Raw genomic sequence first — 25663 nt, 5'->3', positions numbered from 1 at the left:
AAGGCTGGGTGAATAGCCACCAAAATAGCCTTTGGCAGGAAAAAAAATGCTGCAACTACCAAGGAACCAGCAGCTGAAAAGAAGCCCTCATAAAAGAGAACCACCACAGGGTCCTCCCTGATGGAAAAGGGGTTGAAGACTCCTTCATCAAGCTATCTACAGCCACTGCAGTATGAGTTCGATCCCTGGCCAGTGTCCCACATAGCACACCACTCTCCTGTCTCGCCCGCTACTCCCCTCAGCAGTGTATTTCAGTTAATCTGCCTGTTCTGTGTCCCACTGTCTCAGGTGAATCCTCTCATCCCCTGCACCAGAGCTAAACCCCAGCTCTGGTACGCATAAATAAATAAATTTTTTAAAAAAGAAGAAAACCACCACAGAAGACTGTTGCATAATCTCAAATTTGTTTATATAAAGGGCAAATCGTTTCAGGTACCTAAATTTGAATAAAGATCTGATTAAGAGGCAAAATTAAATAAAGAGGTTAATAAAAAATAGAAATAAAAACTAAAAATATCAGGAAGTCTTAACCTAAATAACATTTTTGATATCTGGGTTTCTAAAAGTTTTGCCATTTCTTTGTTCAGTCAGTTCAGCCCAATTCAGTGTTCATATGTTGCTTGTCTTCAGGAGCACCCAGTCATTTGGGGTGTGGAGTTGTAGGGATAAATTACCTTTCTCAGTAATGATAGTTCTCCGAGACACAAAAGAAATGATTAATTCTGCTCCATGAAAGGATTGTTAGGGAATATTTTGCAAAACATTGTTTTAGCCTTAAAATAAGGTTTGTGGCAACTGCTAAAAATGGAGCTTCCATATAACCCAGCAATCCCACTCCTAGGCATCTACCCAAAAGACACAAAAACACTGATTCAAAAAGACACCTGCACCCCCATGTTTAATGCTGCTTTATTCACAATTGGAAAGACCTGTAAACAACCCAAATGCCCAGAAGTAGACGACTGGATTAAAAAGATGTAGTACATATATGCAATGGAATATTACTCAGCAATAAAAAAAACACACTTGCCTTTTGCAGCAACATGGATGGAGCTGGAAAAGATCATGCTGAGTGAAATAAGCCAGAAAGAAAAGGAAAGATACTGGATGGTTTCACTCATAGTAGGAGTATAAAGGACCAGGCGAGAAAATAATAATAATAATGAACAGCTATATATACCAGAGACATGTTACGGCCGTGGAGTGGGAAATGGGATCAAAAATGGTGGGGGGAGGGAAGAGAACTATGGTGATGACACACGGGTGATTTGGTGATGGGAAGCCCACAGGCATTACAACAGAGATGGAAAAATGCATAAATTGATGTAAAAATAAACTTACATTATTTAAAAAAAAAGATTTGTGGCTATTTGGTTCACCCAGAATATTATATAAATATTGTATAAGACAGTGATTTTTTGGTAGTTTCAGTGCTCCAAAAGACTTTCAAGTCATTATTCTAATTACTTCATGTTATTTTTCATCCCCCATGAATGGTAGGTTTATTTAGAAATATCAAAAAGAAAATGATAAAATAGTGAATAGTCACAGTGGCAACTTTTAAAAATGTTGCTAAATATTGATGTATAAATGAAAGCTCTGAAGGAGGAGGTAGTTTGTTTTGTTTGTTCAACAAATGCTTATTGAGTTCTTGTTAACAACCCAACCACTCTTCATTGCTTGGAGATTTAAAAATGCATTCCTCTTGGAGACTTAGACCTCAAAGAGTAGGGAGAAAAGAAAGAGGGTATACGGAGGGTATCTTCAGGTGTGGTGGTAGCTAAGTGAATAAATAATATTACAAGTTACAGTTGAAGTCTAGCTTTGGAGACACCCAGAGGCATTGAGGACCCACTTAATAGCACTAGTATTGCCCAGCTGACACCTGAATAGACTGAGATAAAGAAGGAGCACCTTCAAGCCCAGCCACAGCCATAATAATATTCTCTGAGGAACAGTGAATTCAAGGGCAGACAGATCAGAAAATTAGTGAATTAAGTTCTTTTCACTAGAAGATAAACAGGACTAGGGAAAACTATATTTCCTAATAAGATCAAGTATGGTTAAGTGCAATAACCTCTTATATCTCATATATTGGTGAATTTGTTCATAGCATTTTATTCCTCGTTTTTTGCCATTCTGCCTATTCTGCAGTTCCCTGATGAGGTTCCATTTCTTTTGTGAAGTTTTCTCTGCTCATAGTCATCACTTCTACAGGTAGAAAGTAGAGTACCACCCACTTGATAGCTAATTATCTTCAAATATTAGTCATCCTAACCAACCTGAATATAGGTTCTAAATTCAGTGAGAACAGAAATTAAGGTTTACTTTATTTTTAATTCATTAAACCTTCTAAACCATTGCTTAGTAAATAAAAAATAATAGAAACACATTACGACCAGCTCTTGTATATTTCTTTTAGCCCATAAAGGGCCTTCTGTAGTCATAATAATTAACTAATAGCAATTAATAATAGCTAACTAACAAGTAACTGAGTTCTTAATATGTAACAGATACCTCACTAAGTACTTTTCATTAATTATCTCATTTAATCTTTATAGCATCTATATGAGGTAATGGTTTTAAACCCTGTTTTGCCTACAAATAACAGAGAATCTGTTCAAAAGTGGTCATTTTTTTTAAAGCAAGTTCATTTTTTTTTTTTTTCGCCTAGTAGGAAATCAGAAAGTTGGTTTCAGGCTTGGTCCAACAGTTAGTTTAAAAGGGTTAGGATTCTGGTGAATTTCTCTGCTCTTCTCTTGGTCTTGTCCTCACGCTTGCAGGATGGTTGCCGCATAACAGAGTATCTAAGGGCATTACCTCTGCTGCGTTTATCTTTTTATTTAGTTAAAAAAAAAAATTCCTGAGAAGCATTCCAGTAAACTTCCTCACTGGCCAGCACTGGGATCCTTATTACCTGCAAAGTAGATGCTGGAAAAAAGGATGAGATTGCCATGATGGGCTTATGCAAATTGTGGCTCAGCCCTGTGGGTTAGACCTACCTCCTCTGCGCACTCCGCTGCTTGCCTAGTACCTGAGTAAAACAAAGCTCTCTTGGCAAAGAAAATGGGGGAAATGACTCTTGGTTAAGTGACAAGTAATGTCTGCCAAGCCAGCTCTTTTATCTTTGTAGTAACAATTTTTTTTTTTAAAGATTTATTTATTTGTACATGCAGAACTGGGGTACAGGCCAGAGGCTCAGGGGCGGTGAGAGGCTTCACCAGAGGCAGAGTTGGGAGCAGAACAGGCAGATCAACGAAGTACACCGCTGAGGGGAGCAGCGGGCGGGTCAGGAGAGGTCTGCCACACCATGTGGTCACCTCCGGGGCAGGCGGGGATCGAACTCATGCGGAAGCAGCTTTAGATTCTCAGTGCAGTGCTTTAACCCGCTACGCCACCAGGGAGGTCCCTGTAGTAACAATTTTTACATGAATTAACAGAGTTCTAGGATAACTAGATAACTTATCTGAAGCCATATAAGTAGCAAAAGTTTAGGATATCAGATTTCTCAGTTCTAATTCCCTGTACTTTTAAAATACGTGTTAACTTACTGAAGTGAGTTCCCATTTTGTATGTTTCAGATGCTTGAAGTTTCTGGGAAGCCGGCATCCAACACTGGTGCTTCCCCTGGTGCCAGAGCTCCTGAGCACCCACCCGTTTTTCGACACAGCTGAACCAGACATGGATGATCCAGCTTGTATCTTTTGTGTTTAAGATAGACACAGTTGCCAAGACAGGGGACTCGGGCATCTCTTCACTATAGCTTGGTCTGAGAGTTTGGTTTCATTTTTATTTATTTTAAATAAGAGAGTATCTTGAGGGGATCAGATGGTTATTACTCTCAGCTTTCATTCTTGTTTTCACAATAATTCAGCTTTTCCACTTACTACTGTTATTTTTTTTTATTTTCACCATTATTGAACACTATTATATTCTCACTCTGTAAGAAAGCTTTAGACATTTTATCACTGTTCTTCAAAAAAAAACCCTATAGGAAATATTGTTTCTGGTTTACAGATGAGAAGACTGAAGTTGAGAGGTTAAATAACTCCAAGGCAGCAACTCTGGACTTAAGAACCAGACATCTCTAGTTTTATAGTCTGTGCACAATCCCCTATGTCTTACTCTGTGCTTCATTTGATCTGCAATTTGAAGATGGGCTGGGTTAGGCTGCATAGCTATTCTGGTTCTGATATGAGTTTGTGTTAGTCATGTACAGAATACCATGCAGCTGGGTTGCTTTTTAGTAATGGGGATTCATTTATAGTGATGCGCCCATGTTTTCCTACAGTTCCTTTTTTTTTTCCATAGTGGATCCTTGGTGAGATTTCAGGAATCAGCCAAATAACTGGCTATTATAAGAGAACCATTTTTCCATCTTAATTGTGTTTGTTTACTCCTTTTCTTGGTGGGGGATATCATTCTTCTCCTTGACCCCACTAGCCCTTCTATCCTCTTGATTGCTTTTTCCTTCCACCTCATAACCTCAGAGCCTTCATAACATTTATTAACATAAATAGCCTTTATAAGTATTATGCTTTGTCAAATTGCTCCTTCTATAAAGGTCCAGTATTTGTATTATTGTGACTTGCTTTATTATACAAAATTCCCTCAAATTCTCTCCATTTTACTGTAAATGGCTGTATTTCATCTTCTTTTATGGCTGATTATTCCATATTCCATAGTGTGGCTATACCACATTTTCTTGACCCAGTTGTCTACTGATGAGCATTCAGTCTGCTTCCACATCTTAGCTGTAAATAGTGCTTCAGTAAACATTACAACATGTAGTTTTTCTGTGTTCATAGTTTCATGTTCATGTTCTTTGGATAGATGTCCAAGAGTGGGATTGCTGAGTTGTACTACATATTGATTTTTTTGTTGTTGTTAGTTTCTTAAGGTGAAGCCTAATTGATAAGATACCTCTTTGGGCTCCATCTCTTCTATTTTGGGAGCTTTGGACATAAACCACTTACGATCACTCTGCTCCCATACTCTTACAGTTCTCTAGTAGTGCACCCTCTGTTCTGGATGCCAATTCCGTACACCCCATTATCAAATGTAGTACTGAGTCTCCAGAGTCCCCAGTGTGACTGTGTGCCCCCGAGTCAACATTGTAGAAGCATTCTGTACAGCAACCATCCACCTTTCCTCCATTTCATGTGTCATTTTCCTTGGTATTGCTGTAAAAACAGCTCAATAAAAGGTTTTCCTATCCAGGTCTCCCTTGTGGCACAGGGATTAAACTATTGCCAGCCACTGTGGTATGAGTTCGATTCCTGGCCATTTCTTGTCTTACCCACTGTGCTCCCCTCAACAGTGTATTTCAGTAGTGCCTGTTCCACTCCCTACTGTGTCTCTGGTGAATCCTCTTATGCCCTGCACCTCTGGTCTACACTCCAGTTCTTGTATGAATTAAAAAAAAAAAAAAAAAGATTTTCCTGTCCCTTTCTGCCCGACCACTGCTCTTGAGCTGTACTTGATAGCCTGGCATTTTCACTCTACTGCCTTCTTGCCAGACTGTTTATTGTCATCAAGCTGTCAGTTTCAATGCATTTGATGAATTTTGTGAAGTTCTGTGTGATTGATATACTAATCAATGCCTGAGTTTATGTTTACCCTTTAGAAAAGTATACCCCAGATCTAATGTCTGTGGCTGTTTGAAATTTAGTTCATCAGAGTTTACAACAAATATCACCAGGAACATTGAAATGCTCTGAAATCATAAGATCCCTTTCATATTAAAAAAATAAAAATACATGAAAACATTTTTGAAGCTGTTATGGTAAAATCCTTTTCTGAGTCATTGGAGGATTGTATTATTTAGGAATTTTGTTTGGCTGTGAGTAACAGAGATTGCCCCGTTAAGCAAATTATGATGCTGCTATAGCAACTGAGCATTACACTTAGTGATCAGGTTCATTTTCTGTTTTTGTTCTCTTATTATCAGTTGAGATTTTGCAAAAACTCTAATCATTACGACTAGGTTCTAGGCAGGAAATTAGAGGATATCTAGAATAAAATAGTATCATATTAGTCAAGTGAAAGGGAAGACTGGATATTGGGTAAACACTAGCCCGGCAGTGTTAACCTTTTAAAAATTTCTGACTTTCCCTCTGTTACAAAATAAATATACATAGAAAGAAAATCTAAAGAATTTGAAAAAAGAAATTATGTTCAAAACTCAAAGTCCTACTAATCAAACTAATTGTTAGTATTTTGGTGTATTTCTGCTCCCTTTTAAAATTTTGGTTTTGGGATTTTGCTAGAATTTTATTTTTTAATGTAGTTTATTTCATCAACAAATATTTGATAATAGCTGCTGTCATCCCCTCTGATATTTTAAAGTTCGCTTTTTTCATTTATGACAAATGCTAATTCAGTACTATATGTGATGCTTTTCACATTTCTGCTCAGTATGCCTCTCCAGGTCTCCTTGTTCTCCATGCCTCTTCCTTCCTTCTTTGTCTCTCCAGCTTCATCTCCTCCCTGCTCAGCTCCACCTCCCTCCGGAGGGTGGGAAACCTGGAACCTCCCCCTTCTATGGGAACCATCCTGTTACAGTAATACTTTTTTTTTTTTTTAAGATTTATTTATGCATACAGAACTGGGTTGCAGGCCAGAGGTGCTGGGGCGTTGAGAGGATTCACCAGAGACATTGGGGAGCACAATGGGCAGATTGATGAAGTACATTGCTGAGGGGAGCAGTAGGCAAGACAGGAGTAGCCTGCTAGGCCATTTGTGTCACCTCCCGGCTGGGGATTGAACTTGTGCTGAAGCAGCTGTGGCTAGCTTCATAGTGCTGTGCTTCAACCCTTTGGAAGGGCCATACAGTAATACTTTTTAAGTACATTTTTTTTGCTGAGGTAACATTCACTACTATATGTAATTCAGAGGCATAGGATCACACCTCCTCAGATTTAATACTCTGTCAAGTACATGAAACACAATTGTACAATCATTCTCTGGCCTAGACTTTTAGGTTGTTTCTGACTATTTACTAGTATAAATAATTGTAGTGGTGTGGAAACAAACCTACGCTCTCTGAGGTATGCCTCTACAAACTTTGCTTGTATGTATACTGAAAGTTTCTGTTTGTTGTTATTCTCAGCTGCACTAGGCATAATTTTTTAAAGTCTTTGGCAGTTTAAAGGGGTAATTTTAGTAATCTGAAGTGTTGTAATGTATTTTTTTGTTTGAATTTACATGTATTTTTAGAAAATTGCAGTTAATTAATGGAGAACTTGAGAGTAGGAAATCAAGGCACCAGTTCTGGCCAAGCTCAAATTTTTAATCTCCAGGTTCTCTTAACTCATTCATCTGTCAGACATTGCCGTTTTGGTTCTTATTTTCAATGCTGCTAAAGCCTGTCCAACAATGCCAGCATTGTTCTCAGATCATACCTTCAGACACTATGCTTACCTCCGAGATAGTCTTTCTCATCTTGTTCCTGCCTTGAGGGTATGTTGAAAATATCTTTTGTCCTTGTTTTTGGTTATTTTTTAAAATTTTGGTTCTTTGTGGTTGTTAAGTGGCAGAAAGCATACTTTAGATTCTCTATAAACATAGCCATTCTCCTTTCTTCTTAAAATTTCTCCTATTGTTTTGTATTTTTGCTTCTGTATCTTTTACCTTTTAAGAAAATTCATTTAAAAAATAAGATTAAAAAATAATAATAAAAAAATAAGATTTACTTTATAAATATTTCTGGGTCATTAATTATGTTAGGCAAGAACAAGGAACCTAGAATAATGTATTTTAGATTAAAGGTAGAATATGTGGTATTTTAACAGTTACACAAAGTCATGATTCTCAAGATCATTTTAAATAATAAACCATTATTTTTAAAAATGTGATATAGAAAGAAAATTACTTAAAAAATGAACTATGGTGATGATAATAACATTTATTAAGTGCTAACTATGTATAGGCACTTTTCTCAGCTCTTAGTAGTAATTTTAAATTATTTTATTTCGAATAACACACACACACAAATTATGGCAGGAAAATTTAACCCGTATAGAATATACAGAATTAAAAGCAAAATCCTCTTTGCTGTTCCCCTCCATTGCTTTCTTAAAATGTAATCACTTTTAACGTAAGAATAAGAATTATTTTATCATCATATAAAATATTTTATAGCATGCTGTATAAATTTATTTGGGAAGAAATCACTCATGAAGTAAAAAAATAAAAGTTTAAAAATGAACGTGAGAATAGTTTAATTCTTAGTCTCATTTCTACCATTAGCCATTTATTTCATTTAACTATAGAAAGTAAGACATCATTCCCTCTCTCTCTATTTCTTCTTGCAACTTGTGGTTGTTTTGGGTGAAATTTGTTCATTCTCAATCATATTCCCTTTTTCTCCCCCTGCCCTCCTCAGTGACAAGTTTATTTACATAATCACCTAGCCTGTTTTCTTAGTTTGGCTTACATTTTCTTCTGTTTTTTTGGTGTTTCCAAAAGTTGGGTCACAGAATTTGATGGCATTGCCATCCATTATGTTTGCTTAGTTGCCAGGGAGGAAGCTAGTGTCTGCAGCTGTTTCCCCCAACATCACACCTCACGAGGATCCTTCCCATCAGTTCCTGCAGCAGAGCCTCGAAAGGGTGTACAGTCTTCAGCATCTGGACCCTCAGGGAACTCAGGAACTGCTGGAATTCACCATCAGGTGAGGTGATCATCACTTTACTTTGACAAAGTTGACATTGTTGCTATGCTCTGCATGACTCTTTAGATTTCCAGTGTTGGCTGGTTAGTTTTTGGGACACCTTGTTTTATGAACTTTTAAAATTTGTATTAAATTATGGTTTGAACTTACTACAAAGAAAAGCTCTTTGTCTTCATTAGCAGATCAACGATTAGTGCAAAACTGGAAAATTACAAAAAGCTGTTTTTATTTTTCCCTCCTTGCATTTTAGTAAGAATAAGTCATAGAAAATGCAGAGTAACCATGGCTTAAAACAGGAGGAAAGATTCTCTCTTATAGGCAGGACAGAGCCAAGGAGTTTAGCCTATTATCTCTTCTTATTATCAAGAGCTTCTGCCTAAAGATGGTGACTCTTAGCTGTGTCCTGTAAGAAAATGGGCAAGAGCAAGAGATCATTTCTACCCCCTTTTAAATACCCTTACAAAAATTTATGTATTTTAATTTAATTTTTATCCCATTGACTAATATCACATGGCTTTATCCAGCCGTAAGGGATTAGGAAACGTGGGTAATCTTTATTCTGGTGCTTAACAATTTGGTGACTCTACTACTCAGGAAGAGAGGATGTTAGCAAACAGCCCACCCTGCCAGATTTTATTGAAATGACCTGCATGATATAAAAGGAATTGAAGTCTCTTTGTCTTTAGCAAAAGTATTATATATCGGGTTTCGTAAGTAAGGTTTAACTAAACAGCTTTATTCACTCATTTAACTTTTATCTAAGATTGCTTTCATGATTCAGTGACAGAGTTGAGTAGGTGCCACTGAGATCCTGTGTTCTGCAAAGCTTAAAATATTTGCTGACCCTGAAGTGATGCCTCCAGTACATTTTCTTCTGCTCCCTTCCCAAAGTGCTTAGTTTTGGAGGCAAGTAGTTGAAATTGTTGGCACTTTTCCAGTATAATAAGATACTTCCTGACTTGGTCATCCCTAAATAAACATGTAGGTTTTTTTCTCTGGCCAGTTTTTGATCCTGTTGGCATTAAAACAGATACAAAATGCAGGCCCTCCCTGGTGGCGCAGCGGGTTAAAACACTGCACTAAGAAGCTTAAGCCACTTCCGCATGAGTTCGATCCCCGCCTGCCCCGGAGGAGATCCATATGGTGTGGCAGACCTCTCCTGACCCGCCCGCTGCTCCCCTCAGCAGTGTACTTCATTGATCTGCCTGTTCTGCTCTCGACTGTCCCTGGTGAATCTTCTCACCCTCAGCATCTCTGGCCTGTACCCCAGTTCTGTATGAATAAATAAATAAATCTTTAAAAACAAAAAAAAGATAAAAAATGCACAAAAGCAAACCAGTTGGGCACAGTGCTGGCTACTAGTAGGTTCTCAGTAACACTGTTGATTTGAGTTGCCTTCATGACCTGGGGTTTATAAGGTGACAGAACTCTACACTTTGGTGGATCAGACTGTTGTGGTCAGTCCTGCACCATGATTCTAAATTGAGTGCCTTCTGAAGAGTGAGGTCAGGATGGGTGAAAGGTCTGGAAAGAAAAACAAATGGCACAGCTGTTCTTGATGGCTACTTTGTTTTATGAACATTATTGTAGTTACAGGCTGTTACCCTGTTACAGACAGGTGGAAATTTGCGACTTGCGAGGAGGTAGCAGAGTTGGAATCAGAATCTAGCTTTGACTGACTCTACAACTGATTTTCTATTATAGGTAGCAGTGAAGTGGTTCTTGCACCCAAGTGGAGATTAGATTATATGACCCCTAAGGTTTTCAGAACTTAGTTTTCCTTAATTGTTGAAAGTGAAATGTTAGTGTTTCATACAGTAGATACTCTGAATAGGACTGGGACCCTTGCCTGTTCTTACTAGTATAAAATAAACTTCCTCATCATACGCATTAACCTTTGTTGAGTTTGTGAAACCGTTTAACCAAATTTTTACCTGTAGAGAGTTTGCTGTAGTTCAGTGAAGGTGCTGGGAGATGGCTTTTTGTTTCTAGAACCTGATATGACTACTTGGTCTCTGCCACTGTACCATGAGTTCTTTATATGAGCTCAGTAAACATTTGTATAACACACTAGTTCCACTGGCTTACCCAGGACTGGACCCATTTTAGATTTTTATAGATGGCATTTTCTTCTGATCATATTTCGCCACCAGGCATAGAGATCTAATGTATTTATAAGGCTCTTATCCTTCATCATAACAAGTGCTACTGTTTATCAGATGCCAGCTATATCTTACGTACTCAGTCTTCTAAGTATATGTTATCTCATGGAATTTGAAAGCCAATGAAAATTTCACCATAACTACCACAAGTGAGATAATAAGCATGGGAGGAGTCTGGGTTTGACTCATTTGTTACCTGGTTTTTAAGTTTCCATCAGATTCCCAACATTGTGCTAGGCAGAAGACACCTACTAGTATATCAGCTAATCTGCTGTGAGGGATCTTACAGGCGAGTTGAGAAATTCCTAGGTAAACAAGAAATGCAATGTTATGCTTTCCACACTTAAGTATAGTAAGTACTGGCTTCTCTAGAATAGAAACCTTTCCTGGATTGGCCTATCCATTGACTTAAAGAATGACTAGAAATTAACCAAGTGGTAAAGCAAGAAGAAAATCAAGGACTATGAACAGTAGAGTCCTGGACTAGAACATCAGCCTTTCCATTTGGTCCTTTGCTTTTTCTGGTTAACACTTTCTGTGATGTAAAACATGTAATATGATAAGATTTAAAGCCAAATGACTTGGTTAAGTTGTTTGTTTTATTTTAAAGATTTTTTGATCTACTTATGCATACAGAACTGGGCACAAGCCAGAGGCGCAGGGGTGGTGAGAGGATTCACCAGAGTCAGAGTGGGAAGCAGAACAGGCAGATTGACGAAGTACACTGCTGAGGGAAGCAGGGATAGGGACAGAAAAGGTCTGTGCCACGTGGATCACGATCTCAGGGGTGCGGATCCAACTCGCACCAAAGCTGCCATGGCCAGCTTTGTAGTACTATGCTTTAGCCCACCGTGCCACCAGGGAGGGCCCAAGGTTTTAGTTTTACCACTTCCTAGGTCTATAATCTTGGACCTGTAAATTCAGAGTACCATGTTACTCAGAGGACTACTGTGAAGATTATTATAATGATGTGTGGAAAGCATTTTGAGAATACTTTATATATAAAATAATTGGGCATTCATTTTCTTTTAAAATATAAAACATTGTTGGGCCCTCCCTGGTGGCGTAGCCGGTTAAAGCACTGCACTGAGAAACTAAAGACGCTTCCTCATGAGTTCGATTCCCGCCTGTCCTGGAGGTGACCACATGGCGCGGCAGACCTCTCCTGACCCGCCCGCTGCTCCCCTCAGCAGTGTACTTCATCTATCTGCTTGTTCTGCTTCCCGCTCTGTCTCTGGTGAATCCTCTCACCCTCCGCATCTCTGGCCTGTACCCCAGTTCTGTATGAATAAATAAATAAATCTTTAAAAAATATATATAAAACATTGTGACTTATTTGATACATTGAATATGCTGGTGAATTTAACTAAAATCCAATCCAAACCTTATAAGTATAATTATGTTAATTCATTGGTAGTAGGAGGACATCATCTTTTAAGAAACACTGGTGCCAATTGTTTGCCCTTTTGAAAATAAACTAATTTTTTTTAGAGTTCATATATTTTGTGATGTTATGATGTTACTGGGAATGTACATTATCATTACAAAAAACCACATCACATTACAAGTGTTCCATCATAGAGAACTATTCTTTCCAAATGAAACAGTTCATTTAAATTTAAAGTGAGGCTTCATTTATGTGGAATTGATAAAAAAAATTTTTTTCCTAATGGGAATGTTTTTGCACACCAATTATAAAGGACATGGAACTTCCTCATTAAACTCTTTAAGTCTTCCATTCACTGTGCAACTTTTGCTCTTTGTAAGGCATCATACCTGTTTTGCACTCTGCAGTTCAGTAACTTCAGAGGCAGAAATAAAATTTGTAATTTTTAATCATCTGGGTACAATGTTGACAATAGCTTTTGAAAAGCGGCCAGGACTTTATAGTTATCTAACATTCTTTTGTTATTCTACCAAACCACTCAGAGATATTAGTTATATGTTTGATGTTTAGAGAATGTAAAAGGTTGAAGGAAATTGTTCAGTCATAAATAATGTTTGATTTATACATGAGTCTTTTTTTAATACTATAATAGTTTATTTTTACATCATTTTGTGCATTTTTCCATCTCAGTTGTAATCCCTGTGGGCTTCCCATCACCAAATCACCCGTGTGCCATCACCATAGTTCAGTGCACTTCCCTCCCTGTACTGTTTCTGATCCCTTTCCCCATTCTACATGAATCTTTTTGACTACCTTTCAAAAGTTTTAACATTAGGTAATTCAGCCTGTTGTGTAAACTTAAAAAAAGGTCACAATATACACAAATCTGTTTTCTTAGACTATTTTTAAAATGTTCTGCAGATGACATATGTAGAAATGTGACTGTGTCTAGTTTTAAATCAGTATTGGTCTCATCTATATCTGATGTAGTTTGTACACATATGAAAGGATTTTAATAGCAAATTATATTAATTCAATGCAAAAAAATAGAGTTTAAAAAGTTCTTGAGAGTCATACAGACCTGCGCTCAAGGCCCATTTTGCCAATGTGACCTTGGGCAGGCTTCTTCAGCTCTGATCTTTGTTTCATTCTAAGTGAAACAGTATTAATTGCAGTTCACATTGTACAGATTAAATAATTAAACTCAAGTAAGGAAAGATGTAGCACAGTACAGTGTGCATGGGGGTGCACTTGGTACCTTTCTCATCTCATTAACGAGCCTGTTGGATGCCTAAAAGGAAGCTTCCTAGTAATTGTGACCATAAAGAGATGCAGAGAAGAAATACTGGGACATAGAACATTTTACCCAGGGCTAGTAGTGTCCATCTTTATTTGTATAGTAGTTCAGATTTCCCACGGTTAATTGACTGTCATCTTGTTCTGTGCAATTCAGAACATTTGCTAACGTCCCAGGGTGATTGAGTAACTTAATACTTGGAGATAGTTTGCTAATGTATAGTCAGTTAGCTGGTCACTGCTCTCTACAATTATAACAAAAGGCAGGATCTTGGCGAGGAAATACTTCAGCAATAAAATGACTCACGGCTGTCCTTTACAAGACAGACATCAGAGACAGGAAAGGGAGACCAGCTGGCCACCAAAACAGCACTGCACAGGTGTGGTTAAATAGTATAGGGGGGCCCTCCCTGGTGGCACAATGGGTTAGGACAAACTACAAGCTAGCCGCAGCTGCCTCAATGAGAGTTCCAGCCCCAGCCCCAGAGGTGGCCCACATGGTGCAGCAGACCTCTCCTTACCCGCCCACTGCTCCCCTTGCAGTATACTTCATCAGTCTGCTTGTTCTGCGCCCCACTCTGTCTCTGGTGAGTCCTCTAATGGCCCCTGCACCTCTGGCCTACACCTCAGTTCTGTATGCATAAATAAATAAATCTGTAAAAAAAAATAGTATAGGGATTTATCTTTAATTGTGCAGGAGTCCCACATACTAACAGATTCTCCAGGACCAGCTCAACTACCAAATCTCACAAGAATGATGCAAAAGTTACAAACCTCCAAGCCTTCAATGACTTTGGAAAAAATCCATTCTGTGCCATTTCCTGGCTTCATTCTTGTGTATCAATGTCCCTGGGTGGCCACATTAGCTATCAGAAAATCATGTGAGATTAGAGGAAGGGGCTTATTTTGATGGACAGTTTTATTCTGGCTTTGTGACTCCTGTTCTGTTATGCCACCCCGAAAGCAGTAAACCATCCTAGTGACTCAAATCTATAGCTATCATTTCGATGTGAAATTTTGTTGCAATCTCTAAAAAGCAAGGTACCTTTCTATAAATGCTTTCTGGTTGTTATGAACACCCCCCCACTTCACCCCCACACTCTTCTCTAAGAAAAGAAGAAAGGAAAAACAATAATTTTGTGCATGTAAAACTTCTCTCTGAAAGAAGTCAGAAGAAATTGGTAAAAGTGATTGCTCTGGGAAGGGTATACTGATTAGCCAGACACAGGTATAGGAAAATGGACTAATTTAATTGTATGTCCTTTTGTATCCAATTGTATGAATTGCCTATTCAAAAACTAAAACAGTTTAAATCATCAGTAATTCCCCACGCCCTACATAACTATTTTATTTTTGTGTCCCACTTTGTATTTTCTTATCCATGGGGAGGTACGTTTTCTACAGTTGCGGTCACTTTATCTGTTTCTGTATTCAGTTAGGATGCTTTTATTTGTGGGTCTTAGAAGATGTTATCTCGGACTAGCTCACAATGGCTATTTAGTCATATGAACACAAACATGAGGCACTTCTAATTCAAGTACCTCCTATCATTTAGAACCCTGTTTCTCTGTGGGTTATCTTTATCCTCAGTATTTGCTTTATTCCAAGGTTTTTCCTCCTTTAGAGTTACATTATGGCTGCCAGTAGTAGTAAATACTGTAAACATTCTTGTTTAATCTAGTGAGAAATAGATGGGGTGTGTGAGTGTGTGAATGAGAGAGACAGAGAGATTAAGAGAGAGAGAAAGAGACAGACAGATCACCACACCATCAGAGTTGCTCCACGATGGAATAAAAGTCCTTCTACTAGGATTGATAAGGCCAACTTAGTTCACATAACCAGTGCTTTGTCCAGTCAGACTTTAGTTGTTACTGGGTTTGGTAACACCTTCCCTTGAACAGGTTTAGGGTTTACTTTAGTTAGAAAGGAAGAAGTGGAGAATGTGTAACTGAATAAGAGTCAGCATGATACCTTAAAAATACTTTTTTTTTCTGGATAATACAAAAAGCACTTGTCCATTGTATAAGCACTTGGAAAATAAAGCACAGTTGAGGGAAGGTACCAAAAGCACCCTTATGGTATTATCCAAAAGCCATGTTGCTGTGTTTCACATAGTTGAGATCTTACATCTTATCACCATTTTACTTAATGACTTTATAATATTACACTGATTAGGTATACAAGAACTAAAAGTTCTTTTACCAGGAAAGGATAAACAGCTGGGACTACATCAAGTTAAAAAGCTTCTGTACAGCAAAAGAGACATACATAAAACAAAGAGACACCCCACTGATTGGGAGAAATTCTTTGAACACATTACTAATGACAAAGGACTGATCACAAAAATATACAAAGAACTGATGAAATTCAATGAAAAATAAAGTGAACAATCCCATCAAAAAATGGGCAGAAGAGCTAAAAAAACATTTCTCCAAAGAGGAAATTCAGACGGCCATCAAACATATGAAAAAATGTTCAGCATCATTTGTAATAAAGGAAATGAAAATCAAAACTACATTGAGATACCTCCTCACACCAGTAACAATGGCACATCTTAAAACAACTAGCAACAACAAATGTTGGTGAGCATGTGGGAAAAAAGGAACTGTATTGCGGGTGAGAATGCAATCTGATACAACCACTATGGAAACCTGTTTGGAGGTCTCTCAAACTGCTAAAAATGGGCTTCTATATGACCCAGCAATCCCACTCCTAAGTGTCTACCCAAAGGACACAAAAACATTGATTCAGAAGGACACCTGCAATCCTATGTTTATTGTTGCCCTATTTATAATAGGGAAGATGTGGAATCAACGCAAGTGCCAAAAAACAGATGGCTGGATTAAGTGTGGTACATACACAGAATGGAATATTATTCAGCAATCAAAAGAGATAAACTCATGCTTTTTGCAGCAACATGGATGGAGCTGAAAGGGATCATGCTTAGTGAAATAAACCAGAAAGAAAAAGAAAATTACTGGATGGTTTCACTCATAGCAGAAGTGTAAGGGATCAAGGAAAAATAAAATGCAATTGTAACACTGTAAAAACAAAAACAACAAATAACCAGAGACATTCTACGAGGGTGGAGAGGGGAAGAGGATTAAAACTGGAGTGGGAAGAGTGCACGGGACTATGGTGATGGCATATGGATGAATTGGTGGTGGAAAGTCCATGGGGATTACAACTGAGATGAAAATAATGCACAAAATGAAGAATGATGTAAAAATAAATAAACATTTTTAAAAGTTTTTTGCCATTGAATATTTAAGCAATGGATGTTACTGAATAGTCCACACAAAAATTAATTTCATGAAGCTTAAAGCATTTCATTTTTGTTAACTATTTCCTTAGAATTAAATCTCAGAATTACAACTAAGGATCAAAGTATTTGTCCATATATGTGACTTATTTTTAACATAGTACAATATGACTTTTCAAAAGAATTACATCAACTTTACTGCTATCAAAGTGTGAGTGAATCAATTTCATTATAACTACACCAGCATTATAACTACACTGTGCTTTCTAGAAATCTCTTTTCTTCATGCTTCTTTTGCTACTATAGAATTGCATCATCAATACACCAGTGCTGTCATTTAAATTTTTATGACCTTTTCCTCATTGTAAAATGATAAAAATGTTCTTGACATGATCTTTATATTGGTGTCATTGTTTTTATTCTATATTTGACTTGGGGTTTATTTTCTACAGGGATTTGCAAAGACTTGGAGAACTTCAATCTGAATTAGCAGGAGTAGCTGATTTCTCTGCTACTTATCTTCAGTGTCAACTTCTTCTCATCAAGGTTGGTTTGGATTTTACTATATTCATGATTATGTTCTATGATGTACTTTATCAGATCCATCAGTGTTTGAGTCCATAGAAATATAAGAAGACCTTTAAAAGGAATCTTACTTTTCTATAGTAGCAAAAGAAGCGTGAAGAAAGATTTCTAGAAAGCATGTAAGAGAGGTGCAGGATAAGGAACCTAACGTTAGAGTCTGAGGAAGGCATGTATTGATAACAAGGAAAGAGCTAAATAAATTCTGGCACGTCTACTCAACAGCATAATCTATATCACAATGATCTCTGAAGATTTATACTGCAAAAACAAACAAAAAAAGCATATGAGAAATGATTGTGAGTAAAGATTCAAAAATAATAAATCTGTTAAGAATAGTATGATTTGGTTGATTAAAAAATTTACCTACCCACAATCTTGACCTGTTGCTGTGTAAATAATCATAGCACCAGGACATGTTATGATTAAGCACTTGATATGTAGTTAGTACAAATGGTGATATGCTGTAAGAGCAAAGTGCATGTCTGTTTTCTTACACTTAGTATGAAGAAGGAACATAAACTACCTCATAATTTTAAAAATTTGATACATATTAAAAGGATATTACTTTTTAAAATGTTACTACTAGAAAATGTAAAATTCACCTGTGGCTTATATTTGTATTTCACATTGTTACTATAGGTTTTCTGTAATGTTATTAGATTATGTCTAATGTCTTAAGAAGGGCTATGAAGATAAGAGACTGTAGCAGAAGTTTAGGTGAGAGATGGGGGGCCATGTGAATGGAGAGGAGAAAGGGAGATGTGGAAAGTAAAATTCATGACTCTTAGTCATAGTTTTGAATATAGAGAAATTGAAAGATGGAGCCATCTAGGAAAACTTGATTTCTAGTTTGGGTATTTTGTGAAACGATGAATTACTTAATAGATAGTGAGTATGAGGCAAAAAAAAAAAAAAAGGCAAAAATAAACAACAACAAAAAAACAGTTAAGGGGAAGAAGTCTAGATGGCTTAAGGTATCCAGTGTCTCTGGGAAAACGAGGACCAAAAACCGCAAAAGCTGGCTTACCTGGACAGTCTGGTGAGGCCTGAATGGCTCCTACACTCTGCCTGCAAGCTCTAGTCTGGGGCTTTGATCCAGGAATTGGATTTGAATAAACCGGAGTTCCTTTAACCCAAACCATTGGTCTCTCCATCTGCGTAATAGATAGGGTTTATTTGGCATAAAAGAGGAAATCTCAGTCATACTAGATTTTCAGAGCAAAACAAACACCTAAGTTGCAATTGCTATGCCAGCCTTTGTGACTTCTGTGTGCTGGCCTTTCCTGATTTGTCTCTGTAGGCCTTGCAGGAAAAACTCTGGAATGTAGCTGCCCCTTTGTATTTGAAGCAGAGTGATTTAGCTTCAGCAGCAGCAAAACAGGTAAGCTTAATGAGACCTCTCCTCAGATACATCTCTACCTAGGAACTGTTGGGAGTCAGAGCCAAAGGTGTTCACATCATTCCATACCTCTGTTGTACATCCCTAATTTTATCATGTGACAGAAATTAATGATATGAAAAGCAACATAATTAGGGGATATGACACTGGCTTTGGAATTAGGGGACCTGGGCCCTCGTCACAGCTTTGTTTATCATTTGCTGGGTGCTAACTTGCAGTTTACTTAACCTCCTAGAATTTTTTCTCTCTTGTAAAATATGGCATTTAATTTTTTGAGGGGTCTCTTTTATCTTTAAAAAAAAAAACAACAGCAACACTTTTTGAAAAATTGCTACTTATATTGCAGAATTTCCCATATCATTAATTTTTTTTCAGATTGTACCCCTGAGTTTTCCATTTTCTATATTGCCTGTACATTTTTACATAGATCAATTAAAATTCTTTCCTTTGTTAATTTTTTCCCCCTCCAGCAAACCCACGGCCATATCTCATGTGCATCTCACCCTTACCCTCTCCATCCTTTTCTCCTATTATTTCTGGCAATCACTGTCTTCTTTTTACTGTGCTCCAGTTTTATTCCTTCTGTTGCTTTATGTAAACATTTCTTGGGTATTTATATTCTTGTGAAATCATCCACGATCTTTCTTTCACTTTTTGACTAATTTCACAGTAGCATAATCACCTTGAGTTCCATCCTTCTTATCCCAAATGCCACTGTTTCAACTTTCTTCACAGATGTATAGTAGTCCGTTGATTTTCTCTATTCATTTCTCTGTTCTCGGATACTTGGGTTGGTTCCATGACTTGGCAGTATGGCAGTTATTAGATAACTTCTAAGTTTCTTTTGTGTTCTGAAATACTATCACATTCAGATATACTAAAATCCAGTAAGTATTATCATGACCTTTCATCTGAAAATGTACCTAAATTAATTTTGAGAATGTTTATATTTTTAAACTGTACCATTTTTTGAGTATCAAATGTCTTTATGTTTCTCCTTAGAAACTATTAAATAGTATTTAAATTTTTTAACCTTAAGTTAATGTCTATTTTACTTTGAGACGGTTCCCCTTATTTTGATGTATTAGGATTTGGTAAACTCTTCTGGGTCATGTCTTTTGGGTAGAAATCTTTATGTTACCCAGTGATTATCACCTACTGGGATGCTAATGATGGTGACTGTGATTGTTCCTTTATGTTTCACTAATGATACCAATTTGGTTTTAATTCACTGTCACAGTAACACCATTACACAGGAATACTATTCAGTCCATTTTACAGACAAGACAGTTAAAGCTCAGCAAGATTATATCCAGGTAGTAAAGTCAGGTCTTGAGCCCAGATCCTCTGATACCAAGAGTCTTTTTTTTTTTTTTTTTTCATCCCATTTCACTGGCCTGACAAGGGAGCAGTAGGTATTGGGAAGAAAGGGAGGGAAGGAATTATCATTGCTGTGTGCCAGTCACTGTGCTCATCACTTCTCAACCCCATTTCATACTTTAAATGTTATAATGGTGCTCTTTCTTTCTTATTTATAAGGAGGGAAAATTAAGGTGTCTTGTAACTAAGTTACTTGTTTTATTATTAGTTGTGAGAGAGACTGGAGTCATTTTTCTGACTGCCAAAGCCTTCAAAGGAAGGGAAGAGAAGCATCATTTGGATGGGACTAGCTGATTTGGATGGAATAAATCAAAAGCTTAAGATGCACTGGGCCTGAAGTGAGGTCATAGACATTTCTTTCTAAACTTCCTCCCCAAACTCTCTGACAGATTAGGCCCGAAGAACAATCTGTCCAGATGACTAACAGTGGGCAGTGGCTCCTGCTGCTAAAGTCTTGAGCATTTTTCCTGGGGATTGGTTTTCTAGAGGGTATGTCTGTTTGTTCCCACAGCACAGTGAATTGGTTTAGAGCAACAGGCAAAACTTCACAGTTTTATCAGTGATTAAACTTTATATGTTATTATCAACTATGATGATTATTTAATTTTCAAAATAATTTCTCCTTTCAAAAGACATGCTGTACTAATTTCTCTGAACACTTAGTAGTAATTTCTTTCAACCTTTACTTTCTCAACATGGCACTTAATCTCAGGTCAGAATTCAAACATAGATATTTCCAAAGGATACAAAGACATCAATTCAAATGAATACCTGTACCCTATGTTTATTGCAGCACTATTTACAATCAGTAAAACCTGAGAACAAACTATATGCCCAAAATAGATGATTGGGTCAAGATGTAGTACATAATACACAATGGAATACTATTCAGCAATCCAAAAAGATAAACTAACACCATTCGCAGCTACATGGATGGAACTAGAAGGAGTTATGTTCCGTGAAATAAGCCAGAAGGAAAAAGAAAAATATTGGATGGCCTCACTTAGATAAATAAAATATCAGAGGGGAAAAAAATAACCATACGAAACAAACAAAATGACAAGGCAGAGACATCCTGCAGGGGTTGGGGAAGGAGAGGAATTAGGAGAGCAGGAGGAGCACCGGGTACTTTGGTGATGATGCCAGCTGGATTGGTGGTAGAAGTTCTATGGGGACTTCTTGAGGGGGGAAGTAAAAGAGCAGACATTGATTAAAAATGAACAATAATTAAAATATAAATAAATGTATGCACACAAACAAAAATAAAACATAGGTATTAAAAAACAGCTCAATTCAGATTTTCATCTTAGAATTCTATGTTGCTCTCAAGACTGTTATATTTACTGTCTGCTAATTACTGTTTCCTTATAGATCATGGAAGAAACCTACAAAATGGAGTTCATGTACAGTGGTGTGGAGAACAAGCAGGTGGTGATTATACATCACATGAGACTTCAGGCCAAAGCCTTGCAGCTTATAGTAACAGCACGAACTACTCGAGGGTAAGGAGTGCTGTTGGCCAAAGAGGCAGCACGGGTACTTTCAAATGCCTTTAGGTTTCTCATCCAGGTCAGAGAGAAGCCTACAAAGACTAGCTAAGGCTAGCTAAGGGATGTGAGGTCAGTCAGTTTCTCAGATATTCTAAGTTGTTTCTTGTGTCAGATTAGAATTTTAAAACCCCCTGTAGTGGCTGTTTGCAGCACAACACAGGACCTCATCTGGCAACAAGAACTTTTTCTTTAGCCCTTTATAGATTTCTTAATGAATTTGGTACCAAGGATCACCTTTTCTTTCTGGAAGAACCAGTAAGCAAGCTCTCATCCTGGCAGTAAAAACAAAAGAATATACTGTATAGTATATTTGAACATATACTATACTCCTCTACTACCAACTGTTTGATTACTGACACTGTTAAAAGCCTTTTCGTACCTTATTTCCTTGTCTGTAGAATGAGCATCTGTCTCATGAGGTATCTGTGAAGAATGAATGAAAAAATACATGTAAAAGCACATGATATTTGGGTTACTAAGTATAGAGGTAACTATTCGATTTTTCTGATTATGAAAATTGCCATAGTTCATTAACTCTAAAATGTACTTCTGAAAGTTTCCCCTTCTCTGAAGTCAGATATTTTGATGGTGTGCTATAGTTTGAAAGTCTTTGCTCTTGATGTTTCATAAAATAAAAGTACATCTTAAGAACAAGGGCATCATAGTTTTGACGTAATATTGCACATAGGTAACCTGTTGCTACATCCAAGGCGCATCTGCTGCTCGCTCCAGCAGTGTGTCACCCTAAAGTGACAATAAATGAGTGTTTAACTAGTTGCTGAGAAATACTATATTAAAAAGAACATTCTGCATATTATTTTATATCTTCATTTATCTGGACAGTAACGTGGTATACCTGAAAAACTCAGGTGGTGGGTTAATCTTATCATCCATACTTTCATTAAATAAATGTTTACTCCATGCTGTGTGCTAATCACAGCTGAGAAAGGATAGGTGCTTGTGATGATGGCTTACTTTTTTATTTAAAAAAGAAGGTATGCTTTTCAGTTTACATATGACTATAAAAACATATATTGCAGATTAAGAAAGTGCTTCCCAGTCAACTTCCCCTTCTGACACGGCAGATGATAGACTTTTCCTAACCCAGATCAACATGTGGAGATAGTCAATGTGCATATTAACATAAGTGGGTCCATAATATACTTTGCAGTTCATCTTCCTTTTCATTTCATCCAACAATATATTTCCAAATTCCTGTGTCATTATATAAAGATTCTTTTATGTTTATTTGGTCTTTGTTCATGCTTTATTATTATATATTTTCCATTTGTATGCATAATTGTTTATTCTCTTCTTGGATTTTTGCTGTAGTGATTATTTTCTTTCTTTCTTCTGGAGGTTTGTGTTGCCTTTTAATACTTAAGTTATCGTTAGGATGTTTGGTGTTAATGTGGTTCTCTTTACTTTGTGGGTAGCTTATTCGTACTGGCTCAAAGCTATAAACTTTTTCTTTGTAGAATTCAGAAATTTCACCAGGGTATGTCTAGGTATGTGTTTCCTTTCAAGATTCTTACTGACCTTCAGTAGGACTTTGAAGTCTCAATTCTATTTTTAATGCAATGATTTTCCTCATTCATTATTTCTTTATTATTTCTGTCCACTCTAGACTCTCATACTGAATATTGTATCTTCTGGGTCTATTTTCCCTGAATTTTATCTTTTCTCATAATTTCAGTTTTTCTCTTCTGTATCCTGAGTAAATACCCTTTTTAAAAATTTGCCACTTCAGTTTTCACCATTTTTAATTCTAATATTCTTTGTTGAGCTGATTTCGTTATCACTGTTTCTTTCCGGTTTGTGTTCTTCTCTACATTTTTTTTTCATACAGCTTCTCTTGCTTTTTTGTTTTTAAGATTTATTTATTTTCGCATACAAGAACTGGGGTACAGGCTGGAGGTGTGGGGAGTTGAGAGGATTCACCAGAGACAGAGTGGGGAGCAGAATGGGCAGATCCACTGGAATAGACTGCTGAGGGGAGCAGCAGGTGAGACAGGAGAGGTCTGCTGAGCTGTGTGGGTTGCCTCCCTGGCCTGGGATCGAACTCATGCTGCAGTGGCTGTGGACAGCTTCACAGTGCTGCCCCTTACCAGGGAGGCCCCTCTCTTGCTGTGTTACTGCAATATCCTTTCACCTGGCTTAAATCTCACTGAGGTTACTTATTAGAATTTTTCTCTTCAGTTTTCTGTACTTTCTTGCTTTGACTTTCTTATTGAGATCTGCTTAGCCCTTTCCAGGTCCTAACTATTCTTATCTAATAATTTTCCATTGTCTTTGCACACTTATTTAAAAAAAAGTCTAGACTGGTTTAAATTCATAATTGGTGTGGATTTCCCCAGTGTAGGGAAGGTCAGTGTTTCATTTTTTTTCCTGAGTGGGTCCCAGTTTTCCTGTGTCTTCCTTCCTCTCACCAAAGAAAAAGTAGGGTTTCAAGTGATCAAGGCCTACTCCATGTAGCATGAGGATGAAGACTGCCTGCTCTATTTTGAGGTCTGGAGAGAATTCACAAATTTTTGGCATTTTATTCTTGCAGGTGCTCCAATATAGTCCTAAAGAAGCATACCAAAAAAAAAAAAAAAAAAAAACAGTGCTGTGTAACCTTTCAGACTTTGCTCTGCTGGAGTTCTTCCTTTTAGCCCTGTTATCCTTCGTGGTCTTTGATAGGTTAACTCATTCTAAAACGTTAGTTTCACTTCTGGGAGTTTTGTTAGTTAAAAAGTTTCATATGCTACCTGTTTCTTAGGGAAAAAATTCAAATGAATATTGGTTTTAGAATAATTTTCATTTCTCCTTTATTCATTAATAAGTACCTAATAATTAGCTGCTTGTGTCTAGAAATACAAGAAGAACAATAGTCTTTATTCATGGTGCTTACATTTTAGTAGAAACACTATGCTAGTTTATTAAGAACCCTGACACCATTTTCTTATAGTTTTTTAAACAAGAAAAGAGTATTTGTCTGCTTTTCTTTATTAGAACACTATAGCTTCAATGAATTAATTATAATTACTATTAATAAAAATAAATAGGAAATTTCCTGCAGGATATATTACAAGTAATAAAAAGAAAATGCCAATAAGAAAAACGAGAAATCTGTTGTGTAAGTAATAAGATTCATCAATTTAGTGTGTTGCCAGCATTGTTTAAGTAGGCATTAGCTTTGAAATGAAAGAGTCAAAGTACTATCACGCAGAAGTCAAGATAGAGATGCAGTTGCATACTCTTGTGTCTAGGTAACTGCCTTTCCCCTTCCACATGAGATTTTGACTTTTGGTTTACTTTCTACATCTATTCCCTGGCAAGTTGATAGTATCGGCTATAAAACTTGTAATACTGCTATGGTAGTATACAGTAAAAATGATCTCTGAGAAAATCACATGTAGAGTAGAAAGAACTATTCATGAACTATAATTGCCTGGTACCGATGCCATAGCTTTGGACCTAATTACCTGTTCTTGGTAACTGGCATATCACTTGTGGTATGTGTGGGATGGATACTCCACCGGGAGTAAGCCTATAGCATCATTTCACGAGATAAGAGTGCCTTGGAGCATGTGTGTCAGGATGCTGTCCACACTGGCCTCACGGCTTCTCATCTCCTTGCACCTGAGCTGTCGGCTGCAGGGTCCAGGCTCCCAGACAGCCATGGGGACAGCTGCAGGGACTTTTGCAGAGAAGTAAGGTGACCCTGCACTGCTTGCAAGTGGTGCTCCTCCAATTTACTCTTAACCTGGTGCCAGCTGAGACTTGCTGTAGTTTTTGATTCTGAATACTGATTGAGTTTATTGGCTGTAAGAGCGTCTTAATCTAGTTTAGGGATCCTGACAGATATTTCCCCTAGGTTCATTATGAGTCCTCGGGTTTCTCTTAGAGGTCTTTTTTTTTTGTAATATCGTATACTCTTTCTCCTTTCATTTAGGCTCAGGTGTCTGAGACTTTGGTCCTCATTC

At 37.3% G+C, this 25663-nt stretch overlaps 1 protein-coding gene across 1 annotated transcript in view; it reads left to right on the top strand.

Moving 5' to 3' along the window:
• The window catches only part of INTS4 (integrator complex subunit 4), a 118847-nt gene that overhangs the window by 77490 nt on the left and 15694 nt on the right, over window positions 1-25663 (top strand). The window contains exons 13-18 of the mRNA XM_004683237.2: window positions 3582-3697; window positions 7328-7461; window positions 8517-8674; window positions 17234-17327; window positions 18667-18747; window positions 21517-21647. Coding sequence (XP_004683294.1) covers window positions 3582-3697; window positions 7328-7461; window positions 8517-8674; window positions 17234-17327; window positions 18667-18747; window positions 21517-21647 — 714 coding nt within the window. The remainder of the gene's footprint in view (window positions 1-3581; window positions 3698-7327; window positions 7462-8516; window positions 8675-17233; window positions 17328-18666; window positions 18748-21516; window positions 21648-25663) is intronic.

Source organism: Condylura cristata, unplaced genomic scaffold (assembly GCF_000260355.1).
Source record: "Condylura cristata isolate star-nosed mole 26May11 unplaced genomic scaffold, ConCri1.0 scaffold00015, whole genome shotgun sequence".
NCBI classification, from domain to species: Eukaryota; Metazoa; Chordata; class Mammalia; order Eulipotyphla; family Talpidae; genus Condylura; species Condylura cristata.
The sequence above is the reverse complement of the archived record's forward strand: the minus strand, read 5'-3'. Positions and strand labels throughout refer to the sequence as shown.